Source organism: Salvia hispanica, chromosome 2, assembly GCF_029641045.1.
Source record: "Salvia hispanica isolate PSC_SH4W2 chromosome 2, Shi_PSC_v1, whole genome shotgun sequence".
Taxonomy (NCBI): Eukaryota; Viridiplantae; Streptophyta; class Magnoliopsida; order Lamiales; family Lamiaceae; genus Salvia; species Salvia hispanica.
Window position 1 is genome coordinate 37,253,510 of NC_142693.1, and position 25,392 is coordinate 37,278,901.

At 35.4% G+C, this 25,392-nt stretch overlaps 2 protein-coding genes across 2 annotated transcripts; one reads left to right on the top strand and one right to left on the bottom strand.

The window, feature by feature from the left end:
• The first annotated feature begins 771 nt into the window (after positions 1-771).
• LOC125194282 (fructose-bisphosphate aldolase 1, cytoplasmic-like) lies at positions 772-2,579 on the top strand. Its single transcript, XM_089063811.1, has 3 exons — positions 772-903; positions 1,155-1,382; positions 1,564-2,579. Exons 1-3 carry the CDS (start codon positions 876-878, stop codon positions 2,382-2,384), a joined length of 1,077 nt encoding a protein of 358 aa, XP_088919937.1. The 5' UTR covers positions 772-875; the 3' UTR covers positions 2,385-2,579.
• A 4,049-nt stretch (positions 2,580-6,628) lies between these two features.
• LOC125201875 (trihelix transcription factor PTL-like) lies at positions 6,629-8,624 on the bottom strand. Its single transcript, XM_048100163.2, has 2 exons — positions 8,200-8,624; positions 6,629-7,678 (listed from the first exon to the last, which is right to left on the bottom strand). Exons 1-2 carry the CDS (start codon positions 8,538-8,540, stop codon positions 6,865-6,867), a joined length of 1,155 nt encoding a protein of 384 aa, XP_047956120.1. The 5' UTR covers positions 8,541-8,624; the 3' UTR covers positions 6,629-6,864.
• Between the last annotated feature and the right edge of the window lie 16,768 nt (positions 8,625-25,392).

A 25,392-nucleotide genomic window follows, 5' to 3' on the forward strand; every position in this document is an offset into this window, starting at 1 on the left:
GTTGACCGTTAATAAATTAACGGAATTGTTAACGGATGACCAATTGTGATCCGATTTGAAATGTACAAGACAAAAAAAGTCAAAAGATAAAGTTTATGATCAAAATCGTAAAATGAGCATATGTTCAGGACCAGTTTTGGCCTTTACTCTTAATAGTAATAGAATATTAATATCATTAAGATATTTTTATTTTGAAATTAAAATTAGAGGTAATATTTTTTTTGGTACATCAATTATCCCAAATTATATACTTTAATAAAAATAAGAGGGTAAATAGGTTGAATTGCTCTCATGGCCTTAAGGGTACTTTGGTCATGAAAATATTAAAAATAGCCAAAAAGTAGTTGAATTGATATTGACTTATAGTTATTGGACCTCAAAAATTATTATGAAATATTGCAGACCAAATTTGCTCATTTAGAATAGTTGATGTACTAAAAAATATGTTCCCTCTACAAATAAAATATGGATATAACTACTATGAATTTGAATATTTAAGGGAATTTATATGAATTTGGCTGCAAATAAATTGCACTCTCAAATGTCACTAATTAATTTCTATAATATGCCTTTTTTAATCATCAACTACTACTACAACTACTATTATAATAATAATAATAATAATAATAATTATTATTATTATTATTTAATCCATTTTAAAATTTTAATAAATTTGGAAAATAGAGACCCAACAAAACTTTGCAAGAAGGAGCGAGTTTGTTGGAGGAGGAAACGTGAATTGCGGTTGAACTAAAAATATTGGTGATCCACTGTTTCTCAACATGTGTATATATAGATATATGAACATCAAACTTCATCTCTCCTCTCTCACTAAATTCTCAATATATTGAATTTCTCATACACTCTCCGTAATCATGTCTTGCTACAGGGGAAAATACGCCGGTATATACATCTTTTTTTTCTCTTTAATAATTCTTTTATTGCGATTTTGTTTTGTTTGCATTACTTTTTTTTTAACTCGTGTCTGTTCGATCTATAATGTCTTCATCGAATTGTATGGCTAGACCGATTGATTTACGGTGGTTTAATCGATTTTATTCATCCATTAATAATATGAAAAATGATTGTGGTTTTAACTTTTAACTGGCTGTGTTCCTTAATTTTCGTCATATTAATATATGTTTGACGTTCAGATGAACTGATCAAGAATGCTGCATATATTGGTACGCCGGGGAAGGGAATCCTCGCTGCGGATGAATCCACCGGCACAATTGGGAAGCGCTTTGAAAGCATTAAAGTCGAGAACAACGAGGAAAACCGGAGGGCTCTTCGTGAGCTCCTCTTCACTGCCCCCGGCGTTCTCCCCTTTCTGAGTGGAGTCATCCTCTTTGAGGAGACTTTGTATCAGAAAACTGCCGCCGGTACCTTTTCTCTCTGGCTCTTTCTTACTTGACCAATTTTCCATTAAAACTTGTGATGATAGAAGATTTTCACATAACCTTTTATCCAAAGTTACCCATAAAAAAAGGTTTGAGAACCTTTTTCCAAAACTTACACCAAAATTGAAAATTTCCCATTGTTTTCTTTTTAATAATTGAATAGGCAAGCCCTTTGTGGACGTGATGAAGGAAGGGGGTGTCCTCCCTGGCATCAAGGTCGACAAGGGCACAGTGGAGCTCGCCGGCACAGACGGCGAGACCACCACCCAAGGCCTTGATGACATGGCAAAGCGGTGCCAGCAGTACTACACCGCTGGCGCCCGCTTCGCCAAGTGGCGGGCCGTCCTGAAGATCGGGCCCAACCTGCCATCCCAGCTGGCGATCAATGAGAACGCAAACGGACTGGCCCGCTACGCCATCATCTGCCAGGAGAACGGGCTGGTCCCCATCGTGGAGCCTGAGATCCTGGTGGACGGGCCCCACGACATCGACCGGTGCGCGGACGTGACGGAGCGCGTGCTGGCCGCGTGCTACAAGGCACTCAACGACCACCACGTGCTCCTGGAGGGGACCCTCCTCAAGCCCAACATGGTCACCCCGGGCTCCGATGCAAAGAAGGTGGCGCCCGAGGTGATCGCCGAGTACACCGTCCGGGCGCTGCAGAGGACGATGCCGCCGGCTGTTCCGGCGGTGGTGTTCCTGTCCGGCGGGCAGAGCGAGGAGGAGGCGACGGTGAATCTGAACGCGATGAACAAGCTGAAGACGAAGAAGCCGTGGAGCCTGACGTTCTCGTACGGGCGGGCGCTGCAGCAGAGCACGCTCAAGGCGTGGGCTGGCAAGACTGAGAATGTGAAGAAGGCTCAGGAGAATTTCCATGGCCGCTGCAAGGCCAACTCTGAGGCCACGCTTGGGACTTACAAGGGCGGCGCCGCCGGCAGCGAGGGGGCGTCGGAGAGTCTCCATGTTAAGGATTATAAGTACTAGAGATGAACATTATTTCTCTACCTCCTTTTTTCCTTGCTTAATTTTTGTTGTGTGTGTGTTTTTTTAATTTTGTTTTGGATTTTCATTGTTTAGTTCTAATAAATTTGGCAAATGTCGTTAGTTTTTTCCATTTTGCCTGTTGACATGTATATGTATAGCCATTTATATAATGATTTGAAAATTAGTATAGTTAAATTAGTGTCCAAACTATTTGCTTTTCTCATAATAGTGTTCCGCTTTTAAAAAATTAACAAACTGGAGTACTATTATACTATATCGAAATTATCTACTCCCTCCATTCTTGGGTAAATTCCATTTTTTTATTTTTACAAGTTCTAAGTTAATTAAATTATTTTTTATTTTTGATAAAATATAATATTCTCTTTTACTTTATTATATTCTTTATCTATCTTATTTTATTATCATCTTATTTTATTCTCTCCACTTTAACACACCAAATATTTCTTGCTTATAATCTTTGTGGAGAAAAGTGACACAATTAACAAGGAACTGAGTAATACTCCATCACTTTTCATAGATTAGAGGTATTTCTTTTCGACACGGAGATTAAAAAAATTAGGTTAGGTGAGTTAAATAAAGGGAGAATAAAGTAGAATAAATGCCAAAACTGATCCTGAACATATACGCAATTTATGATTTTGGTCCTATACTTTATCTTTTGAATTTTTGCATCCTGAACATTTCAACTTGGATCACAATTATTCCTACACTAACAATTCCGTTAATTTTTAAACGGTTTTAAACCGAATGGGACTTTTAAATCCATCAAAATCGGTTAAAATCAGGTTAAAACTGTTTAAAAATTGACGGAATTGTTAGTGTATGACCAATTGTGATCCGAGTTGAAATGTTCATGATGCAAAAATTCAAAAGATAAAGTATATGACCAAAATCATAAAATTGACAGATGTTCAGGACCAGTTTTGACATTTACTCAATAAAGTATAAAATGAAAAAGGTAGAGAGATGAAGAGAGAAAAAAGTAAGAGAGTAAAGTAGGTGTGGAAAAATGTGTTGACTTATACTAAAAAGAGAAATGACTCTATTACTATGGAACGAAAATAACAAAATGACTATTACTATGGTGGGAGTACTACTATTTAACAATTGCGTCTTAGACTAGACGATGTAAATCAATTGCGACAACCGAAACTAAGCTGAATTTCAACAAAAGAAATTAAAAATGAGTAGTTCGAATATTTTACTGCTATTTTCTTCCTTAATGAATTTCTATAATCAACGAAAATATAAATGACCTTCTAATCTCATACGTACTTCCTCTACATATTTTCTTTCTATTTGACAGATTAATTAATCTCGTGTCGTGCAAACTTATATACGACTTAACAAAATTCAAATGGTTTCTGCTAGTATTTTTTTTTTATTTTTAAAAATGTTGTTACAGCAATGACACTCACACACCGCTGACGATAGTTATTACTACTAGTAACACTAGCAATTAGAGAATCTATTTTAAGCGGACTGCAAAAATGGTCTCTGGATTATGGGTTTATCTTGTCTATAGTTCCTAGACTTTAAAAATATCGCCAGTAGTCATTGGACTAAGGGTTTATCTCGAAATTGGTCCTTTTGGCTTTTTTTGGTACGAAAATACCCTTTGATATTATTTTGGGAGGTTTGGGCAATTTAGTCTTTTTACACTTTTAACATTTTAAATCTGATATTATTTTAGTTATGTACTAACTTTGATATTATTTCAAATTTATCATCCTTTTTCCCTTTTGTCATCCTTCACTTTGTTTCTTTATTTCAATATTAGATTTAATTTTACAAAATTTTAAATTTTAATTTTTAAATATCAATAAATTTTTTTAATTATAAAAATTATTAAATAGCAAAAATTAATAATTATAATCAATATTTGATAGTGTATAGTACTATGTAATCAATAAGGTATGACAACGCCTTAGTTTTAATCAATATTTAATAGCTTTAATCATAAATAGATTATATAACACAATTTATTCTGAAATAAATATGCATCTAATGTAAGACTAATATAATTTTCGTTTATTAATTTGAAAACAATCAAAATTTACTAGAAAATTTCAACAAAAATACTCCTATATAAAATATTAAGTAGGATCAAATTTTTAGTCAACTTTATAATATTTAATCACAAGTAATTATAACAACCGAACGGAGGCTAAATAGAATATTTTTCCATCATATTTAATATTATTTTTCTGTACTTCTTCAATTCAATTGAATATTATATTAAATAACAAAAATTTTTAATCAATATTTATAGAGTCCATGAATTAATAGTTTTCATTAAAAAAATTTATTGATATTTAAAAATCTAAATATTAAATTTAATTTTATAAAATTAAATCTAATATTGAAATAAAAAAAAACAAATTCAGTGAAGGATAACAAAATGGAAGAAGAATGATAATTTTGAAATAATATCAAAGTTAGTACATAACTAAAATAATATCAGATTTAAAATGTTAAAAGTGTAAAAGACCAAATTGCCCAAATCCCCCAAAATAATATCAAAGGGTATTTTCGTACCAAAAAAAACTAAAAAGATCAATTTCGAGATAAACCCTTAGTCCAAGGACTACTAATAATATTTTTAAAGTTCAGAGACTATGGATGAGATAAATCCATTATCTAGAGTTTTGTAGTTCACTGTGAAACCTTCCAAATTGGGATTATGTGAATTGTGTGTTATTGGAAAGGGGTCGACAGAGATGTCAGTAAATAGTCAAATCAAAGCAACTGATTACGCAACATCAGTGTTTAATGTTTCAAACTGTGATTCATCTGTAACCATTCCATTACTTCTTGTGTGCAGCTGCATAAATTGCTACTCCAAATTAAGCACCAAGAAAAGATTATTCACCGAATGACTAACTGACAACTTCACCATTTTGCCTTTCGTGTGCTCCTTCTCATCTAACTTATTTAACTCACAAACTCAGTTTTGTCTTATGTGAATTTAAGTCAATTTCGATTTTCACATCTCCAAATTTGGTGATTTTTTTGGATTTGATAGGACAAATCTTTTTAAAAAGGGTGCAACATTAGGATTTGCTAGGGAAGTTACTCATCCTAGTACTACTTTTGCCTAACTTCAAATTTCTAAGGAATCGAACTTGTAACTTCAAAGTTATAAGGAATCGAACTTGTGGGGAGAGGCAACTAGTAAGTATTCATGTCCACCTCTTCACCGCTAGACTAGTGAGACGTGTTAGTCCAATTTTGGTGTTTTACATAAGACGAGAGCGATTTTGAGAACATATATTAGGCTTGTTCATTGACAATAAGCTTCCACTTAACTAATAAACCCTTCATTCCACATAATTTGTTTCATTTTTCCATTTCAATCCGTTCGACATAATTTGTCTTATTTCACTTTTTACTATTTTTTTGGTAGTTGACTCCATATTCCACTATCTCATTCTTACTCACATTTTATTATAAAACTAATATATAAAAGTAGGACTCACATTCCGCTAACTTTTTCAACTCACTTTTTATTGAGTATATTTCTTAAAACCAGTACTCGGTCAAAGTGAGACGAATTATCTGAGACGGAGGGAGTAGTAAATCAAACGATCAAAGGTTCGAGCCATCATCCATATAAAGATATAAACAGACACAAAGTCATTTGTATTTATTTTAATAGTAGTAATATCTTTTAATAAAACATTAGTAGTCTTGAAATGCTATTACAAATGTTTCTTTTTTAAGTGGAATGTGAACGGAATGTGCAACACATTTATCATAAATAGTAAAAACGAATTATATTTTAGTACATCCTCAGTTTTTTAAAACTAGCAACTATTTCTATTTTGGACCGTTCCTTAAATATAGAAACTTTAGAATCTTTCTATTTTGGACATGGACCCCACAATCCATTAACTCTACTTTTTCTCTTCCTCTTGCTTAGTTCATTCATTTTTCCTCTCCTCTCTCTTACTTTACCAATTCTTCTGATTTACTTTACCAATTGTGCATTAAAACTCGTACTGTTTTAAATATTTCTATTTTTTGAATACGGAGGGAGTATTAGTTAGATGTACAAAAATGATATTGAGAGCTTTACATAATTTGGATGAACTACCAATCAATCTCTTATCAATTAGCTTCGTCTACTTATATTATGTGTAATAAAATTGTAACTCCGATAACTCACATAATGAATCATTCTTGATATACTTGAAATTGGATGAATAATAATAACGCAGACATTTGTAAAATCTGAACTCCAATTACTCACATAATTCATGACAAATACGTTATTTGAGTATTACCATAGGGTAATTACAACTTAATTACAAGTCATAAACGTACCTGCAACAAAGCTAATCGTACAACGAAAGCAGCCTCATCCAACTCACTTGCATCTTCTTCCAGCAGCAAGAATAGAATCGAGCCTTACAAACATTCACATTCACACACACACACACAACCATCACAAATTCATTTAATTTCTTTGAGAAGGATCATAATCTCCAATGAAGTACCTAAAAAGGCCATCATTTGCAGCAGCATCAGCAGCATTCCCATTAATCTGATCATAAGAATTACTCTCCTTCTTCTTCCTGCTGCTGCTGCATTTGATGAGATAATCATTAATCACATGATCCCACGCCAACTCCTCCGATATTCCATTTTCTTCCATCCCGCTCCCCGGTGCCTGAATCTCCCTTGCTGCCAATTTATTGAAGGCCTCCATGAGGGTCGCGTCGCGCGCCTCGATCCATGCCTTCTCCTTAGCCCACATCTTGTGCTCTCCGTCTATCCTGGCAGCGTCTTGCCGGCGCCACTGCTCCTCCCTCACGAGCCGCTCCTGCTCCTTCCCCTCGATGGCTCTCGTCATCTTCTCCATCCACGCCTCCTGCTTCTCCATCATGCTCCTCATTTGCGCCTCAATCGACGCCTCGATCTCCGCCTTCAGCCTCATCTTCCCTCTCCTCTTCTTCATCCTCGCATCCTCCGCGTTCGAATCCGTGCACTGCGATGATGTGGCGTCGCAGTCGCACGAGTCTGGGAGGCTGCTGTCGGGATAGGGTTCTTGATCGTTGGTGCTTGGAAAATTGCTGTGAAAATGAGAAGCTGATGATGAGGAGTTGTTGGTGCCGTAGAGGGCTTCGAGCTGTCGGAAGAATCTGTAGTGTTTGCCGTCTTGTCTGCCGGCTTTGCCTTCTTTGGTCTTCTTGTAATACTTGTATAGATTCTCGAATTTTTCTCTGCATTTCTTGCTACTCCTCTGATATCCATGTTCTTGCCACATAATCCTGCAACCAAACAACAATCATCTTTCTTCAAGGGAACCCTAGCTGCGTTTCCTTTTCTTTGATTGTATCATATCATATGATAATGATGCTTCCAATTCCATTTGGAATTGGACTGCTTTCCACATGCTTTATAGCATCAAGATCTTTCTTTAATTTTGTGGGAAAAAAAAAAAATGAAGATTGTTTGCAAGAATTGGTGTTAATTTGTTGAAGCACAAGGCGTGATGAATAGTTATGCCCAAGACCAAACAATCCTGTGGTTGCGAGTTAATTATATAGTTTAATTACCTTATGAAAATCTGAAGTGATTCAAGATGAACTTTACCTGGAATTGAATCAAACAGTTGGTCGGAAAAGTTTAAAGAAAGAAGAAATTCGAGTACTAACTAACAAACCCTTCAAATGAAAAATCTGAGCAAGAAACATGTTTTGAGGGTTTTGATTCTGAAGAAAATAGTAGTAATTCGAGTTGAATCCAAGTAAAATTGAGAAATCAAATTAAATTGTTTTTCATAAAATACCTAGAGACCTCATCCCACAAGGGGGTTTTCTGATTGGCTTCCTTGAACTTGGGATCAAGCCTTGATCTGATCTCAAGAAGCGTCAGCGTTTCTTGCCTCGGCCACCGCCCTGCGCCGCCGTCTCCGCCGCCGCTGGCCATACCGCCATCGAAGCTGATAAGAGCTGCGCCGTCAGCTGAAGGTGCGATGCCAGTGGAATCCGACTGCCGAAAGACGAGCATATCGTAGGGATAAGAGGAGCGATGGCAGGAGGGGAAATCCGGCTGCTGAGAAATTGCCGGAAAGTGAGGCCGGGCGTCGATGTAGCGGCGCAGATCTCCCATCCCGTATTGATCATCCATTTTCAGACAAATCCAGAGAGAGAGAGGGATGGGAGGTGGTTAGCGGCAGACCCGGATGGTGTTGTTAAAATTGTTTTCAATTCTAAGATGAGGGACAAACAATGGTCCCATCACAAAATAGTACCACTTCACTATTTAGGGTTTGTATACAGTATGGGAGACGTATAAGATACTCCAACAAATAGGGGTTTGGTAATTTAATAAGTTGAATAAAGGGAAAGGTAACAAGGTGAAAATTGTGCACACACCATCTCTTACTTCACCTTCTACACTTCTCTACACTAGGCCACTGTTTCTCTAACACATACTGACACACAGCCAGGGGGTAGTGACCAAGGCTCTGTACTTGAAAGATAAACTCAATTCAATTACATACACACACACACCAGAGTGATTGTGTTAATATAGATATATATGTTGTCTCTTCCAAAATAAGGTGATTTTTGTCTGTAATCTGAGAGGCATTATCACTTTTAAATTTGCCTCACCTGCTTATTCTTTTTGTTCTGACTTCCACTTTTAATTAACCTCAGTTTACTATTGCTTTTCTCTATTGGTAAATTTTGATTATATTCAAACGAGGCGCTCGAGGGTGAGAACTGAAAACATCCAGCTTCAACTCATATTAATTTATTTCTTTTTTCGTGCACAATTTTCTTCTGTGTCGAGCTTGCCAAACTATATATGATGTTAAAAACAAGTTTAGCTAAAAATTACTCAAAAAAGGGAACAAGAATTAAAGAAGAAGATGAAGAACTATATATAGCTCAAATTTAATTGGACTATAAACCTTGTTCATCATTACATTCATTACAAAAGAAATCACCAATTTGTTTACGTGAATATAAGAATTTGCTGCTTTTTTTTAAGTCTAAAATCTTTGTCCATCTAGTAAAACACAATTATATTATATTACCCTACAAAGAGTAGTTTTAAGAAAATAATACTATAAATATGGATTAAATCTAATTATTGAACATCTAGTGATTACATTAGCCAGCTTTTATACATCAGATAATCTATTAAGAGGAGAAAACAGATAAAAGTGTATGTTTTGGCATTGTAATATTTTACCACTATATATATAGAAGAATATTTTGGAAAATCAATCTTATTTTAGATACATTGTGTGAATAAATTTTTAATTACATTTAATTTTCCAATTTTTCACATGAACATCGATTTTAAAATTTTTATAGTAATTACCATTTTTCCCCAACGAGATCTAGCCAACATGTACTGTAACTAAAATGATTAGACTGATGAGACTTCTAAAAAGTTGAAGTTAAATATTTTTGAAATTTACAACTTCAGGTTTAACTCTGTAACAGTGTGCTATTAGTAATAGCTAACCCTAGTTAGATAAAATTTTGCATTGAAATTAAACACTATTAAGAGAAGTATTAGATTAAGAGTTACTTGAATAGTATCCCACGTTCTGCTCATATATAGCGGGGGGCAGTAAGATTACCTTTTGATTGATAATCAAAATTAATTCTTTGTTTTCTTAGCTGGACTTGAACGTCAATTATAAGTAATTAAGACCACATATTTATATAGTACTACTACTATTAATATCATACTACTATTCAAGAACATGTAATTCAAAAAGATATAATTAAAGTCTCAAAGGCCTTAAAAATTTTGGCTTTTAAGTTGGCAAATTGTCATATCATGGTAAGCTCTGTCCCTAGCTGGTTCTAAATACAATTACTAAATTGATTAAGAGCTTCTGCTAAATGATTAATCTGGATCTTCATGGTGAAATGATGTTTTATTTTATTTCTATTTATATCAATACTCCATATAATACTCGTTATATATAATATTCTGATTAAGTAATTTTTCTAATTAGACAGTCTTATAGCTAGTAAAATCCAGCAGTATCAAGCTGTGTTCTCGTGAGGCAACAGAACTGAGCTTTGAATTCACATTAATATAGAAAAAATTAATAAACAAGTTAAATAGTGCGGACAAGACAAACTTTTACATGTCCTTTTTGTCTTCGTCACATACCGTTTTTAAAAAACAATTAGATACAATATATGCTAAGTAATAAATGGTGCTAATGATTAAAAGATAATAGTAGTATATATGAAATTCCCTTAAATATATTTTCAAGTTGACACTTCATGGAACTGTACTATATATTGTCTTTTTATTTTATTGCGGAAATATATATACATTATTTAACATTATAATGGTATTATTACAAATTTAACAACTTAATTAGTTACTGTACTTCAAAATATAATTAATTACCAATATTATTATTGGAAAATTGCATCTTAATACTAGGACTATTGATACTTTAACTAAAACAACTGATCTGCAGATGTGTACATAATTTTAATTTAATACTGAAAAATTAAATTTTAGACATTCTTATTAGTTTTGTTATAGTTCTGATATTTCATATAATTATCCAGTATAATTTTGGACTTTGAGATGTGTTCATTAAAAGTTTAATAATACTATTATATAGTTTGGGACATGTTTGTTAAAAAGGTCAATAGTATTTAATTATAATGGTTCGGGTAATTAACTCATTTTTAGGCCTGAAAATTTAATCCGCAGGTTTCAGGTATTCCCGACCCAGTCCCAATACCCGACGCGTTATGGGTACCCGAAACCCGAAATAATGGGTTCGGGTACGGGTTTGGGTAGTTAATGTTAGGATTTTTTGGGTTTAGGGTAGCCGAAACCCGTATTAGGGTACCCGACTAATACCCGATTAACCCGATTAATTATGTATTTGTGATAAATATTTTTATTTAGTATAGGGCCTATGGCCTATAAGGTAGATCTAGGGTAACTTTATTTAATCACATGTAGATTTATAAATTTTTCGTATGTCTCACTTTTTCAAGTTTCCTTCACGCCGCTGCTGCTGCTCTCTTTTTGCCGTTTGCTCTCTTCTTTACATTCGTGTTCGGTTCATGTGGCATTATTTATGTTCTTACTTGTTATCTTTTGAAAATATATAGTTAATTAGTTATGTTTTCTCCAGTCTATTTACATGTTCATTTAATGTCTTAAAAAGTTATTTTAATCCCTTTTATAATCCCTTTTATGTTTCAATATATAACAAAAAAAAATTTATTTTAAAATTAAGTAGTGTCTATTTGTCAAAGGTCTATTTTATATAAGTATTGTGTGATTTTTAATAATTTCTATTCTCGTCAGAATTTAATTTATATAAAAGAAGAAATTTTAAATATAATAATTCCGGGTTTATGGGTACCCGATTAGTTGGGTTCGGGTACCCGCATCGGGTATTAGGGTACCCGAACTCACATACGGGTCGGGTATTGAGTATGATATTTTTGAGATTTCGGATTCGGGTACCCGAATTTTCGGGTTTGGGTATCCGCGGGTACCCGAACTTACACCCCTACTCATTTTTCCTATTTTCTAATTTTTATATTTTGTATGCAATAAATGAAACCATATTATTGTGTCCTTCTCAAGGTATATATATTGCTCAGGTAGTATGTGTAAGAAAATGTAAACATGTGCGACATTGTGCTTAAGACCTATATAAACTATCACATTCACTATAGTTTTTAAGTATTTAATGTCAATTCTTAATTTTTTTTTAATTATGAACATAAATTTTAAAAGTCGCTCAACGGTGGATATGATGTTGTATCTCGTCAGTTATGGATCATACTTTTTGTTAGTATAAAATTTGATTTTGACAGTTTGATTTTGTTCTTTACCATTCTTCTTTTTATTCAATATTACAAATCAACTCATTTGAATGGTAATACTATATTTTAAATTATTTTACTGTATTTGTTATTTGTGTGCAATTTATTCAACATGCATATTCAAATTCTTTTGTAATTTTTTCAGCCTGATTGTTGGGGTTTGGTGCCCCTTGCACAGCGGAAGACTTGTACAAAACAAATAAATCAGATGTAGGATCTATTTGATCGATTATGCGATTAATCAATTCACATGTTAAACAGATAATTGCATGCTAGAACGCAAATAATTCATGCTCAAAGAGAGTAAATCCTAAAACATGAATTCTACGGTTTAGAGTTACCAATTTGATTCTCCAAAGAATCGTCGATTGCTCGCGCCTTCTCCATGATGATCTTCAATACTAGACCACAGATCTTCTCTCTGGTTCCCGAACTGTATCTCGATATCAGGGTGGGCTGATCTTATCAAAATACTAGGACTCGAATAAAGAAGACAGAAGAAATCCTTCTCCAATTAGGAGAGAAATTCGAACTCCTCTAGGTAGAGGGGGACGAAAATTATGAATAATAATAATGAATGATTTCTGTCTCCTTTATTCTCCTATTTATATTAATTTCCTTTTGGGTCCAGACAGGGATCTATGGAAGGTTTTGGATATGGGCTCCCCAATTAGCTTTTTACTAATTAAATTGAACCCACAATTTAATACAAGCTTATATTGGAATATTACGAGCAGCCACTACAGAAGTAATATTGAACTCTCCCCATCCAAATCCGAAATTACAAGTAATCCGGGTTTCCACTTTGTTTATTATTTATTTCCCGCGCTTAAGATATAAATGTCCATTAATTAATTAATGTCTGCTATGGACTTAATTAATTAACATCTTATTAATTCCAAGAGTGGACTTAGCAAGAAACATTTATTTATTATTCATAGAGTAATAAAACTCCAACTGGCCAGTTTTCTGAATAATAAAATCTTGTTCGAGCTCCTCTTGAGGACATTATCAAACGAGACTCACCTCGCGCACGATTCAACATAATAGCAATCCTAGCACCGCTAGATATTAATCACCACCACCCAATATATCAAGATTATTGGGTTGCGAAAAACCCGCACCATTTGATAAGTCAAAGTAGTGCATAATCAATACCGTATGCTCAATGCTAACATATGTAGATTAAGAAATAGTATTTTATCAAGGCTTAGTCTTTCAATAGATAGCATAAAGACACGTCTTGCTGTTAGATCCGTTCAGTGCTATACCACACTAATGTCATCTTATTTCAGTAAGGCTTAAAAAATATGCGGACTGACATTGCAACCTTTCACGATAGGTAGCCAAAGCCTATCTAGGTTGTGAGATTCTTCTTTTTCTTTTGCAAAGCATTGCATAGATCTGACCGTGTTACCTTAAAGTGGACGACGCCCACAACCGGTCTACTAAGCAAAAGACTTAGACTTTGTTTACTTCTTATGCATTTAAATATTTGTAAAACATCTTATAAATGCACAAGCAAACACAATGTAATAATAATAGTGATTCTATTCGTGCGAGACTGCTCGAATAATACTGAATCGGGTTAAAAGTGGATTATAGAGTTTTACGTATACAAGCAAGATTCTATTCGCGCGAAACTTACTCGAAACATGCTTTTCAGTATACCAAACCTAACAATGGGCGCCCAAAAGAAAATGTAGAGACAGAGCTAAGAACACTCAATCCCAAAATAAATAAAAAAAAAAAAAAAAAAAAAAACTAGTCCATATGATAAAATTAGAAAGCCCTGACAGCTTAAAAATAAGCATGCCAAAATTAAAATTGCTACAAGTCGCCTAAAAACAAGTAAGCCGTTGGTTCCATTTACATTTTTAATTAAATACTGTTAAATATGAGAAAAATACAAGTCGTCTATAAGTAGTAAACTGTTAGTTAAAATTAAAATAAAGACTAAAGGTCCTTTTGGGTCCTTAACATATGGAGATAAGGAGATTTTTTTATTTTGGTCCAAAACTTTATCTTTTGAATTATTTGGTCCTTCACAAATAAAAACGGGCCATGTTTAGTCCAAACTAGATGGAAATGGTTAAATTTAACGGTCAACGAATATTAATTTAATATTGACCGGATTAAGTTAATAATTAAGTTAAGAATTAAGTTAATATTAAATTTATATTAAGTTAAGTATTACACCGGACGGTCCCCTCTCCTTCGCCGCCGGAGCCGGTCCTCTCCTCTCCGCCGCCGGAGCTGGTCCCCTCACCTCCGCCACCATCTCCGCTGCCGCCATACAGTGTCAACCACCAGCTCAATCTCCCTCCTCTTCCAGCAAAATTAACAAAGTAACAAACAAGAATTAGTAGTAGGAAATGGAGAGAGAGAGAGACCATTTCCGCAAAAACACCAGCGAGCTCTTCATCTGCCTCTCCTCTTCCTCCTCCATGAAACTCTCCGAATCAATCCTCAGCCCCGGCCACTGCCTCCGCCCTAACAAGGCCTCCCCTTTCCTCCCCAAGAAACGCCTCGACAACCCCAAGCCCTCTCACCCAAAGTAACCTACATCGGCCAAGTCAGAGTCAAATCCAAGAAGAAGAAGAAGAAGACCAACCGCAGCCTCTCAAGCCGAAGGGCCGAGGTCATTTTTAGGAAAATCGAGGCGGCGCAGGGATGGGTCATTTGCCGGTGTCGATCTACGACGCGCTGCGGACGTGCTTCGCGGTGGAAGGGAAGAGGAGAGAGATGAGCTGGTGGTTGATACCGTATGGCGGCGGCGGAGATGGTGGCAGAGGAGAGGGGACCGGCTCCGACGGTAGAGGGGAGAAGGGACCGTCCGGTGTAATACTTAACTTAATATAAATTTAATATTAACTTAATTCTTAACTTAATTATTAACTTAATCCGGTCAAAATTAAATTAATATTCGTTGACCGTTAAATTTAACCATTTCCATCCAGTTCGGACTAAAGGTGACCCGTTTTTATTTGTGAATGACTAAATAATTCAAAAGATAAAATTTTGGATCAAAATTAAAAAATCTCCATATTTTAAAAACCAAATAGGACCTTTAGTCTAAAATAAATGCCTAAAACAAAATGAATGATAGTAGAAATTAACGAAATATACTAAAACAAATTAAACTCACCATACGCGGCTTTTTTCTGCAAAATAAATTAACATTAAATCTAATACTCTTAGATTGGCGTGCTGTCTCTAAAAATAAAACGAATTCTAATAGGTATAATCACCTCAAATCCGCTTTATATACACGAACTCGCGAATGGGAGAAGTTATATTATAGACTACAAAAAAGATGGACCACACCAATAACTGACTAGCTATCTATAGAGCCACTGAGAAATCAATGAATTTAGCCTTATGTACTCATTTAATAGCAAGTTTAAATATAAGTATTTCTATTGTGATCAACTATGATGTATTGTAATTCTACACCCACATTTTAATTTTATTCGTTTTTAATAAATGGCAACGGATGGTAGCTAGTAAAATAGGTTTGGAAACGATTAATTTTAGGTGGGTAATCTATAAAATTTTGTGGGTAAAATAAATCACGAAATATGCCAAGATTATCTAAAGAGTAAATAATTGCCAATATTGCAACTAGATATCCATGCAACTAGAAGATTATCTAAAGAGTATTCACCAGAAGATTATCTAAAGAGTAAATAATTGCCAATATTGCAACTAGATATCCATGCAACCAGAAGATTATCTAAAGAGTATTCACCAGAAGATTATCTAAAGAGTAAATAATTGTCAATATTGCAACTAGATATCCATGCAACCAGAAGATTATCTAAAGAGTATTCACTAGAAGATTATCTAAAGAGTAAATAATTGCCAATATTGCAACTAGATATCCATGCAACCATATGATTTTTTTATACCTTAATTATTTTTGTTGATATAATTGGTGGAGAAGGAAAAGAGAGTAAGAATAGAGTTTTTTTTAATATCCGGTTTCAAAATACATGTTGGTCGAATGTAATACAATCGGTTTCAAAATACTTGTCAGACATAATACACTTAGAAAAAGAGAAAAGAAGGAATGCACGGAAGTATAAAAAACTCAAACAAAAACCACAAAAACCTACCGATCAAGTTGAGGAAGATCTCTTTCTGCAAGACAAATTACGCTCCTGTAGTGCTCTCGGTTCTGACGTGTCATCTCTAAAGATAAAACAACTTCGTTTCATATATAGGTAGCATGCATCACCACAAACAATATGAGCTTCGACATACTGTAAGAGGTGAGAATATAAATTCAAAACACAGTGGATTCAGAGAGTTTTACCTACGCTTTAAGTTATGCAAAAATGTGTGAAATGCATGGAATAAGAATGACTATTTATAGGCTAAGTCTCCTGCAGAATCAACTTGGGAATCAATGTTGCATGAACCACAATTAGCTATAATAATGAATTAATTATATGGTCATTCACACCATCTATTTATTAATGAATACATAAGAATTAAAATTTACCCCATCCATTCTTCAATGTTGTAATTGCAGTATTTTAAAAATCCAAGAGTAATTTTAAGATATTTTAATTGATTATTGTACACATTGATGAAAAATATCGTGTATGTTGTATTTGTAAAAAACGAAACTACAATACTTTTCATAAACTATGTGCAGTTAAAAATTGAAAATGAATAAACTTCATGGAGACTGCAAATCTTCAAATTTAATGATGTGGACTGTGGAATACCCTTTTTTAACAATATGGCGACCCAAATTCGTGGACCAAATTATATTTAATTCTTATATTTAGTTGGTTAATTTTATACTCCGTACAAATTAATGATGTCTTATCTATGTTCTCATGGAAGTGAATTGTCATCCGAACGCAACTTAATCATGATACTTAAGAAAATAATCTAAATTTATCTTTTTAATAAGTCATAATTAATTGGGACAAAGTGGACACCATTACTTTTGGTGGCCAAAGTCGTAATTCTCTATTATGATGCACAGGCACGTTTCGAATTTCGAGAGGTGGATTATTAATCTCTAATTGTTTTCCTAATATTTTAATTAGTACTTCCAATTTACGTGAATAGGAGTGTGTGTTTAGTATCATAGGGTGGTCCAACGCAATATTATTAAATTAATAGTTTGGGTAAAATGTCATCTAACGATGTTGGAGAGAAAAATTACTGATTCATCAGCTGGCAATTAATTATGTGCACCTCTTCCTCATTCTTTTCCCTTCAATTCCACTGTATCTATACGTGCAGCAACGTGAATACATGATGCCAAGAGTACACTGGTGGGCGGACGCAGAAATCATCGCTCGTAAAGGCTATTTAATTAAAAAAATTTATTTAAACTATATTCATCAATTCATGTATAATTTAGCTCATGGATAAAAACTTATTGTATAAAAATTTACATAAAATTGGTACAAATTAAAAAAAATTTACAAAAATAGAAAAAATAAAAAAATCATGTTTGTTAAGGGCTTAAGCCCCTAGTCATTTGTATGTGTGTCCGCCCATGAGTGCACGTTCAACAACATTGACTAATGGCATCGGCAACAAAAGCTTTTATTGCTGCATGTACAATAACATGAGTAAGGCATCAGTAACATAATTGAAACTTTTGGGCTGTGTCCCAGAGGGATGAATGTTTCGCGTCAAGTTTTTTCGAAGATCTGTAGTTAATTAAGTCTGCAAGTGAGTGCTTTTGAGCATCTACTGGAGAATTGGAAGTTTCGTGTCAAATTTTGTCGGAGATTCGTTGGTATGTCAGCTGGTGAATTCACCAATAGGTTATCCGTCCGACAAATTTTCCACTGCTAATATTGTCAGACATAATACCATGCTACTACTATAATATAGCTAAATGGAATTCTGTAACCATTTATATCTAACTTAAATTCAAAATAATATTCCATATTCACTAATTTTGGATATATTTTCAATCGTACCTACATGTTTATTTAAATACACATTAACCTCAAAACACTCTATCAATAATCTATGAATTAATGATTTAAATATTCAATAAAAAAATACACTAATTTTAAATTTAAAATACATTATACGTACTATGATAATATTCAACTAAACATAAATTAAAATATTTAAATATGTATAATTACATAATATACCCTTACAATTATCTAAAACTTAGTACTAGTATTAAATAAATTTTAATTAACTAGAAATAAATAATGAATAATATTAAATTTTAAAAAAATAAAATATCCAAATTTTACATGGGCATATTTATGAAATTAACTAATTATAGTACTCCTTAATTAAAATTTTTAATTAATTTGACATATTCGAACATTTCAAAAAATATGCATATGGACATATTTGTTTGGACATTTAATGAAATTATTAGCCCAATAGTACATTTAGTACTGATGAAGCCCATATACATATCCAATTAAAAATAATTAGTACTTATTAAACTTATTTAATAGCGTCGTTATCTCACTTTTATCTTTTTATCCAAATATCCTGCAATTCTTTCCTTTCTTCCTCCCAAACTATTTTTGTCGCCAACATTGAACCAGGTAAGATTTATTTTGCTCGATTCGAAAATTCACAAACAGATAGGATCATAGGAATATAAACGCAATTTTCAGAAACTGAATACCTTAAAATTCTCTTTCTACAAGCTTAGTTTACTTCTTGTTATTTAGTAGTAATACTTTATTTGCATTAGTTAATTAAACCAACTCTTAAACGCAATGGTCTAGATAATGTTAGGCGTTTGATCGTAGTACTTAGAGCCTACACATTAATCTAAGTGAATTCAATATTCGTACTAATCTTTGGTTATATTATAATTATACTACTATATATATACCCGCAGGTAATTATTAAGTGCTAGTAATAGATTGTGTATCACGCAACTGATTAGTATGACGAGCAAGACTGTTCTAGCTCGACTGTGGTAAGTGACCTCCAACTCAAGATTCGCCTCGAAATTCTGAGAGGTTGTTAGTTGACATGTTTCTATGAGGTAAGAACTCCATGGTTATCTTCAAATCTACCTCATCGAAGAAATTTGGACATACACCAATAGATTCCAATACTAAAATACGTTTTTATTTTTTAATTTGTAGGACTTGTACTTGAATTTTAATGAAGTAATTCCGCAATTTATGTTCTTATGTATATCAATTTTATAAATTAATTGATTGTTAAAAAATGAAATAGTATATTGGTACTAAAAAATGAAAATTTAAATTAAAGGGAAAGATATGAAGATAGTTATGACTTATGAGTTATAGGGATTGGGGCTAAAACAAAAATTGATGAGTATGATGATTGGACAGTGGCTAGAACGACAACTAAAGGGACGAGAAATTTCGTTATTTGGGATTAATTATGCTGATTTTTCGAAATTAGAGGATAATTTTGCTGACCTTTCAGAATATGAGATCGAGGCGTGTGTATTTTTCAGAATGAGAGATTTTTGACTTTTTATCTTTTTTCCTACTACCTCCGTCCCCCAAAATTTGCTACACTTTGACCTGACACGGGTTTTAAGAAATGTAATGGAAAGTGAGTTGAAAAAGTTGATGGGACGTGGGTCCTACTTTTAAAGTATTAGTTTTATAGTAAAATGTGAGTAGGAATGAGTTAGTGGAATATGGGGTCCACTACCAAAAATGGTAAAAAGTCAAAAATCTCTCATTCTGAAAAATACGCACGCCTCGATCTCATATTCTGAAAGGTCAGTGAAATTAACCCCTAATTTCAAAAGGTCGGCATAATTAATCCCAAATAACGAAATTTCTAGGATCTGTATGACTTTAGGTCTTGTAATAAATTAAATTGAATTTGTTGAAAGTTCACTAGAATGAATAAGTTGATATACTTCTTGCGACCATATTTTAACTTTGTGGAGAAATACCAATTTTAACTAAAAATTTATATGAACCAATTGCACTTTTAAAATTTAATGGAATTGTTTATTAACAATATGCAATATAAAATCAATATATCTTGCCACATCAATTACAAGAGTATTATAAGGAAGAAAATAATATAAGAAACAAAATAAAAGAATCAATCAATTAAGGTATACCTATTTCTTATCCACAAAATATATCTTTTCCCTCTTTATTTGTTTGTAAATTTCTACTTTGGCTTGCCTTCCTCGACAACTCCTGAACCGGTTACGTTCATAGTCTTCACTTTGAATCTCTCATTCTTCAACTCCTCCCCCTCCAAATCCAAACCTCTCTCTCTCATCACAAAATCCCCTTCTCTCACTTTACCCAATTTTCTAGCAAGATTTTCCAACTTATGTGAAGCAGGTTTCCCGCGGAAATGGTGCCACGCTTCTCTGAACATTTGTTCAAATGGGACATTTTCTTCGACCTTGGAAACAAATTCCTTGATCATTTCATGCCCTTCCACGTCCATTTCCTTCAAGAAATCTTCCCAAGCATCAATGCCCAACCATTTCTCTTCTTCTGATTCGCACCAGTTTTGTTGCTGTTAGTAATTGGAATCAAAAGCAAGAACAAGAACCTTGAAGATATTCGCGAGAATCAGAGAATTTCTATTGAATCAATTTTTGGGGAAATCTGGAATTTACAGAATGAGCTGAAAAGCCCTAATCGACAAAAGGTATTTAAACCTTCATTCAAACTAAAAGCTATTACATCAACGGCTAGGATTAAAGGATCTAAAACTAGACTTCAATCTTGTGGTTGTGAATGAACTAGCCGAGATCAACGGCTGTTGATACTCTTCAGCTGCTAACTAACTCTCCCCTTAGTATTTGACATGGTGCAGCCATAACAACAATTCTCCACCTTGGCCAACCATGTTGTCTCAATCTCTTCTGCACATACCAACCAAAGCACAGCACAGCTCAAATTTCTCTCGTGGCAGAGCCTTAGTTAACATGTCTGCTGGGTTATCTGATGTGTCAACTTTGAACACCTTGATCTTTCCCTTCTCTATCTCGTCTCTAATGAAATGAAGCCGCACATCAATGTGCTTGCTCCTTTCATGAAAAACTTGGTGCTTGGCTAAGCTGATAGCTCCACTGTTATCACATCCTATCGCTATAGTAGCCTGCTTTACACCAAAATCTGCTGCTATTCCTCTTAGCCAAAAACTTTCTTTTACTGCTGCTGTCATTGCCAAGTATTCAGCCTCTGTGGTGGATAAAGCCACCACACTTTGGAGATTTGACTTCCAGCTAATGGCAGCTCCAAACAGAGTGAAAACATATCCTGACTGTGACTTTCGGTTGTCTACATTTCCAGCATAGTCACTGTCACAATAACCTATCAGAGGATCACCTTTGTATTCATCACTTCCCCTGAACAAAATTCCAAAATCAGCAGCTCCAGCTAAGTATCTCAGTATCCATTTGAGAGCTAGCCAATGCTCTTTCCCATGATCAGCCATAAATCGGCTGGTCACACTAATAGCTTGAGCCACATCAGGCCTTGTACTGATCATGGCATACATAATGCTTCCCACGATGTTAGCATATGGAATAGACTGCATCTCCTTCCTTTCAGCCTCATTACTTGGCCTCTGCTGCATTGAGAGCTTAAAATGTTGTGCCAATGGTGTTGCTACCGCCTTTGTGTTTCCCAAGTTGTATTTCTGGATGAACCTTGAGATATAGTCCGACTGATTCAGCCAAATTTCCCTCTTGCTTCTATCTCTCACTATGTTCATCCCCAAGATCCTCCTAGCACTCCCAAGATCTTTCATGTCAAAAGTAGAACTGAGGTCATCTTTGACTTTCTGGACTTCCTCTCTGCAAGCCCCTGCAACAAGCATATCATCGACATATAATAACAAATAAGCCACTGGAATTCCCCCTCTTCTCTTGATATACACACACTCATCATACTTAGAGCTTTTGAAACCACTCTTAAGTAGATGCTCATTGAATTTCTTGTGCCATTGCCTACTAGCTTGTTTCAAGCCATATATACTCCTTTTCAGTAGACAAACTTTCTTCTCTTGGCCTGGTTTAACAAATCCCTCGGGCTGATGCATATAGATTGTTTCTTCAAGATCTCCATGGAGGAAAGCTGTCTTCACATCCAGCTGGTCCAACTCCCAATCCAATTTTGCCACCACTGCCAACAAGATTCTGATGGAGGTGTGCTTTACAACAGGGGAAAACACCTCAGTGAAGTCCACTCCTTCCTCCTGAGTGAAACCTCTAGCCACTAGCCTTGCCTTAAACCTCACCAACTCATTATCTGCAGACTCCAATTTCTTTTTGAATATCCATTTACAACTGACAATGGTTCTTCCCTCAACCCTATCAACCAAGATCCATGTTCCATTTTTAATCAGAGACTCTATCTCATCAATCATGGCCCTCAACCACTGATCTCTTTCCTTGGACTCCATTGCTTCCTTATAAGATCCTGGCTCTGAAAACATTATATTCTCAGCAATACATAGAGCAAAGTACAACATCTCAGAATCTGCATACCTTGATGGTGGTCTGATTTCCTTTCTTCTCACCCTATCTCGGGCTAGCTGATAGTTTCTCAGGTCACCTTGCTCATTGGTCTGATTATCAGAATCAAACTGGACCTGATCAATCTTTTCATCACCATCTGACTCACTCTCAGCTCCACCTTGCTCCACAGAATCAGGCTCCACCTCAAGACTAGAAGTTCTCTGTTCACCTTCTTGAGTTTCAATACTGCCTTGATCTGCTTTTTTAAAAGGCATCACACCTTCAGTAAAAATCACATCTCTACTGACTATGACTTTTTCCCTGCCAGCCTCTATGCACCACAATCTATACCCCTTCACTCCAGGTTGATAGCCAAGCATTACACACTTTAATGCCCTGGCATCCAACTTGCTTTGTCTTAGGTGCGCATAGGCCTTACATCCAAAAGTTCGAAGCTGAGAGTAATCACCAAAGTTACCATACCATCTCAAGTTTGGAGTGTCTCCACCAATACTGGAGGATGGGCACATATTCATCAATTTAACTGCTGTGGAAGCAGCCTCTGCCCAAAATCTCTTCCCCATTCCAGAACTGAATAGCATGGCTCTAACCCTCTCTAAAATTGTCCTATTAGCTCTCTCAGCCACCCCATTTTGTTGAGGGTTTAGAGGCACAGTCCTATGCCTCTTGATTCCCCTTTCCAGGCAATAACTTTCAAATTCCTTAGACAAGAACTCAAGGCCATTGTCTGTTCTAAAACACTTCAAAGTATGCCCCTTTTCAGATTCAACCATTTTACACCATTCTTTGAATTTCAAAAAAAGCCTCAGATTTCTCCTTTAGCACATACAACCAAGTCTTTCTAGAATAATCATCTATAATCGTCATGTAGTATTTCCCACCCCCAACTGAATTGACTGGTGAAGGCCCCCATAAGTCACTATGAGCATAATCAAGAGGATGTAGTGAAGTGTGTTTACCTCTTGAAAATGGCAGCTTCTTTGCCTTTGATAAGATACATTCTTCACATGGCTCTGATTTTCCATCAGTGATCCCAGATATCACTGCCTTCTTTATCAATTCCTTAATGCTTCCTTCTGCGGGGTGACCCAGCCGCATGTGCCATAGTCTAACTGTATTGTTCTCAATGCTGTTGGTTTCCCCATCTGATTGGCTCAACACTGTGGCATCAACATAATACAGGCTGCCTCTTCTTGCCCCTTCAAACATTACTTTTGTGCCTTTCTTGATAACCATCCTGCCACCAGAGGATTCAAATGAGCAGCCTCTCACTTCAAGCATTCCCAGAGATATAAGGTTCCTCTTCACTTCCGGAATGTATCTCACATCACTAAGAGTCTTGACCGAGTTATTTCCAAACTTTAACCGCACACTCCCAATCCCCCTGATGTCACAGACCTGATTGTTGCCAAGAACCACTGATCCAGATGCCTCATTTAGAGTTTCAAACCAGTGAGCATTGGGGCAGATATGGAAACTGCAACCGGAATCTAATATCCAAGATGTCGACCCCATCTGCTCCATAACATTCAAAGCCTCAGAAGACTCATTTTCTTGGATGAAATCTGAGCTATTCTTGCTCTGTGCTGCTTCCTCCGCTTGCTTCTTCTTCCAAGCGAAGCAGTCTCGCTTCAAATGGCCTGGCTTCTTGCACCAGTGGCACGACCTTGTTTCTTTGTGATCTTTCGTCGCAGACTTAGAATCATCACGATCCTTCTTGAAGTTCTTTTTTCCCTTGAACTTCTTTATATTCAAACTCTCGGGAACTTGCTCTAGGCCTCTTCCTGCGGCTCTCTGCAATTCTTTCGCCCTCAGAGCTGTCTGCACTTCCAAGAGAGTGATCGTTCCCTCTCTACCAAACATGATAGCATCACGTAACTGATCGTGTGACTTAGGCAAAGCATTTAGCAGAAGAATCGCTTTGTCTTCGTCGCTGATAGACACATCTATGTTTTCAAGATCGTCGACAACTTTGTCGAAGTCTTCCAATTGCTCAATTATGCCCTTCTCTTCTTGGAATTTGTAGGAGTACAACCGCTGCTTCATAAGCAGCCGATTAGCCAGCGACTTTGTCAAATACAATCCTTCCAATTTCTTCAAAATCCCGGCAGCTGTGGTTTCCTTCGCCACTTCCCTCAATACTTTGTCGCCGAGGCATAAGACCACCACGCTGTGCGCCTTTTGCATAATCTCCTCTCGCTTGGCCAATGCCTTTTCATCGAGCTGCTGTTTCTCCTCCGGCGTTTCTTTCTCCGTCGACAACGCCATCGCTAGCCCTTGTTGAATCAGCATCGCTCGCATCTTCATACGCCATAAGCCGAAATCGTTTTTACCAGTAAACTTCTCAGCTTCCAATCTTGCAGCCATTACCGTGTGTAGACTCGATTCCCAATCACTTCTTTCTGGTGTGCTTCCCACAGACGGCGCCACTTGTTAGTAATTGGAATCAAAAGCAAGAACAAGAACCTTGAAGATATTCGCGAGAATCAGAGAATTTCTATTGAATCAATTTTTGGGGAAATCTGGAATTTACAGAATGAGCTGAAAAGCCCTAATCGACAAAAGGTATTTAAACCTTCATTCAAACTAAAAGCTATTACATCAACGGCTAGGATTAAAGGATCTAAAACTAGACTTCAATCTTGTGGTTGTGAATGAACTAGCCGAGATCAACGGC

Coding starts and splice junctions, on each gene's coding strand:
- LOC125194282 (XM_089063811.1), top strand. CDS start 876: ATGTCTTGCTACAGGGGAAAATACGCCG. Junction 904..1,154: donor CTACAGGGGAAAATACGCCG/GTATATACATCT, acceptor TTTGACGTTCAG/ATGAACTGATCAAGAATGCT. Junction 1,383..1,563: donor GTATCAGAAAACTGCCGCCG/GTACCTTTTCTC, acceptor ATAATTGAATAG/GCAAGCCCTTTGTGGACGTG.
- LOC125201875 (XM_048100163.2), bottom strand. CDS start 8,540: ATGGATGATCAATACGGGATGGGAGATCTGCGCCGCTACATCGACGCC. Junction 7,679..8,199: donor TTGTGGGATGAGGTCTCTAG/GTATTTTATGAA, acceptor GTTTGGTTGCAG/GATTATGTGGCAAGAACATG.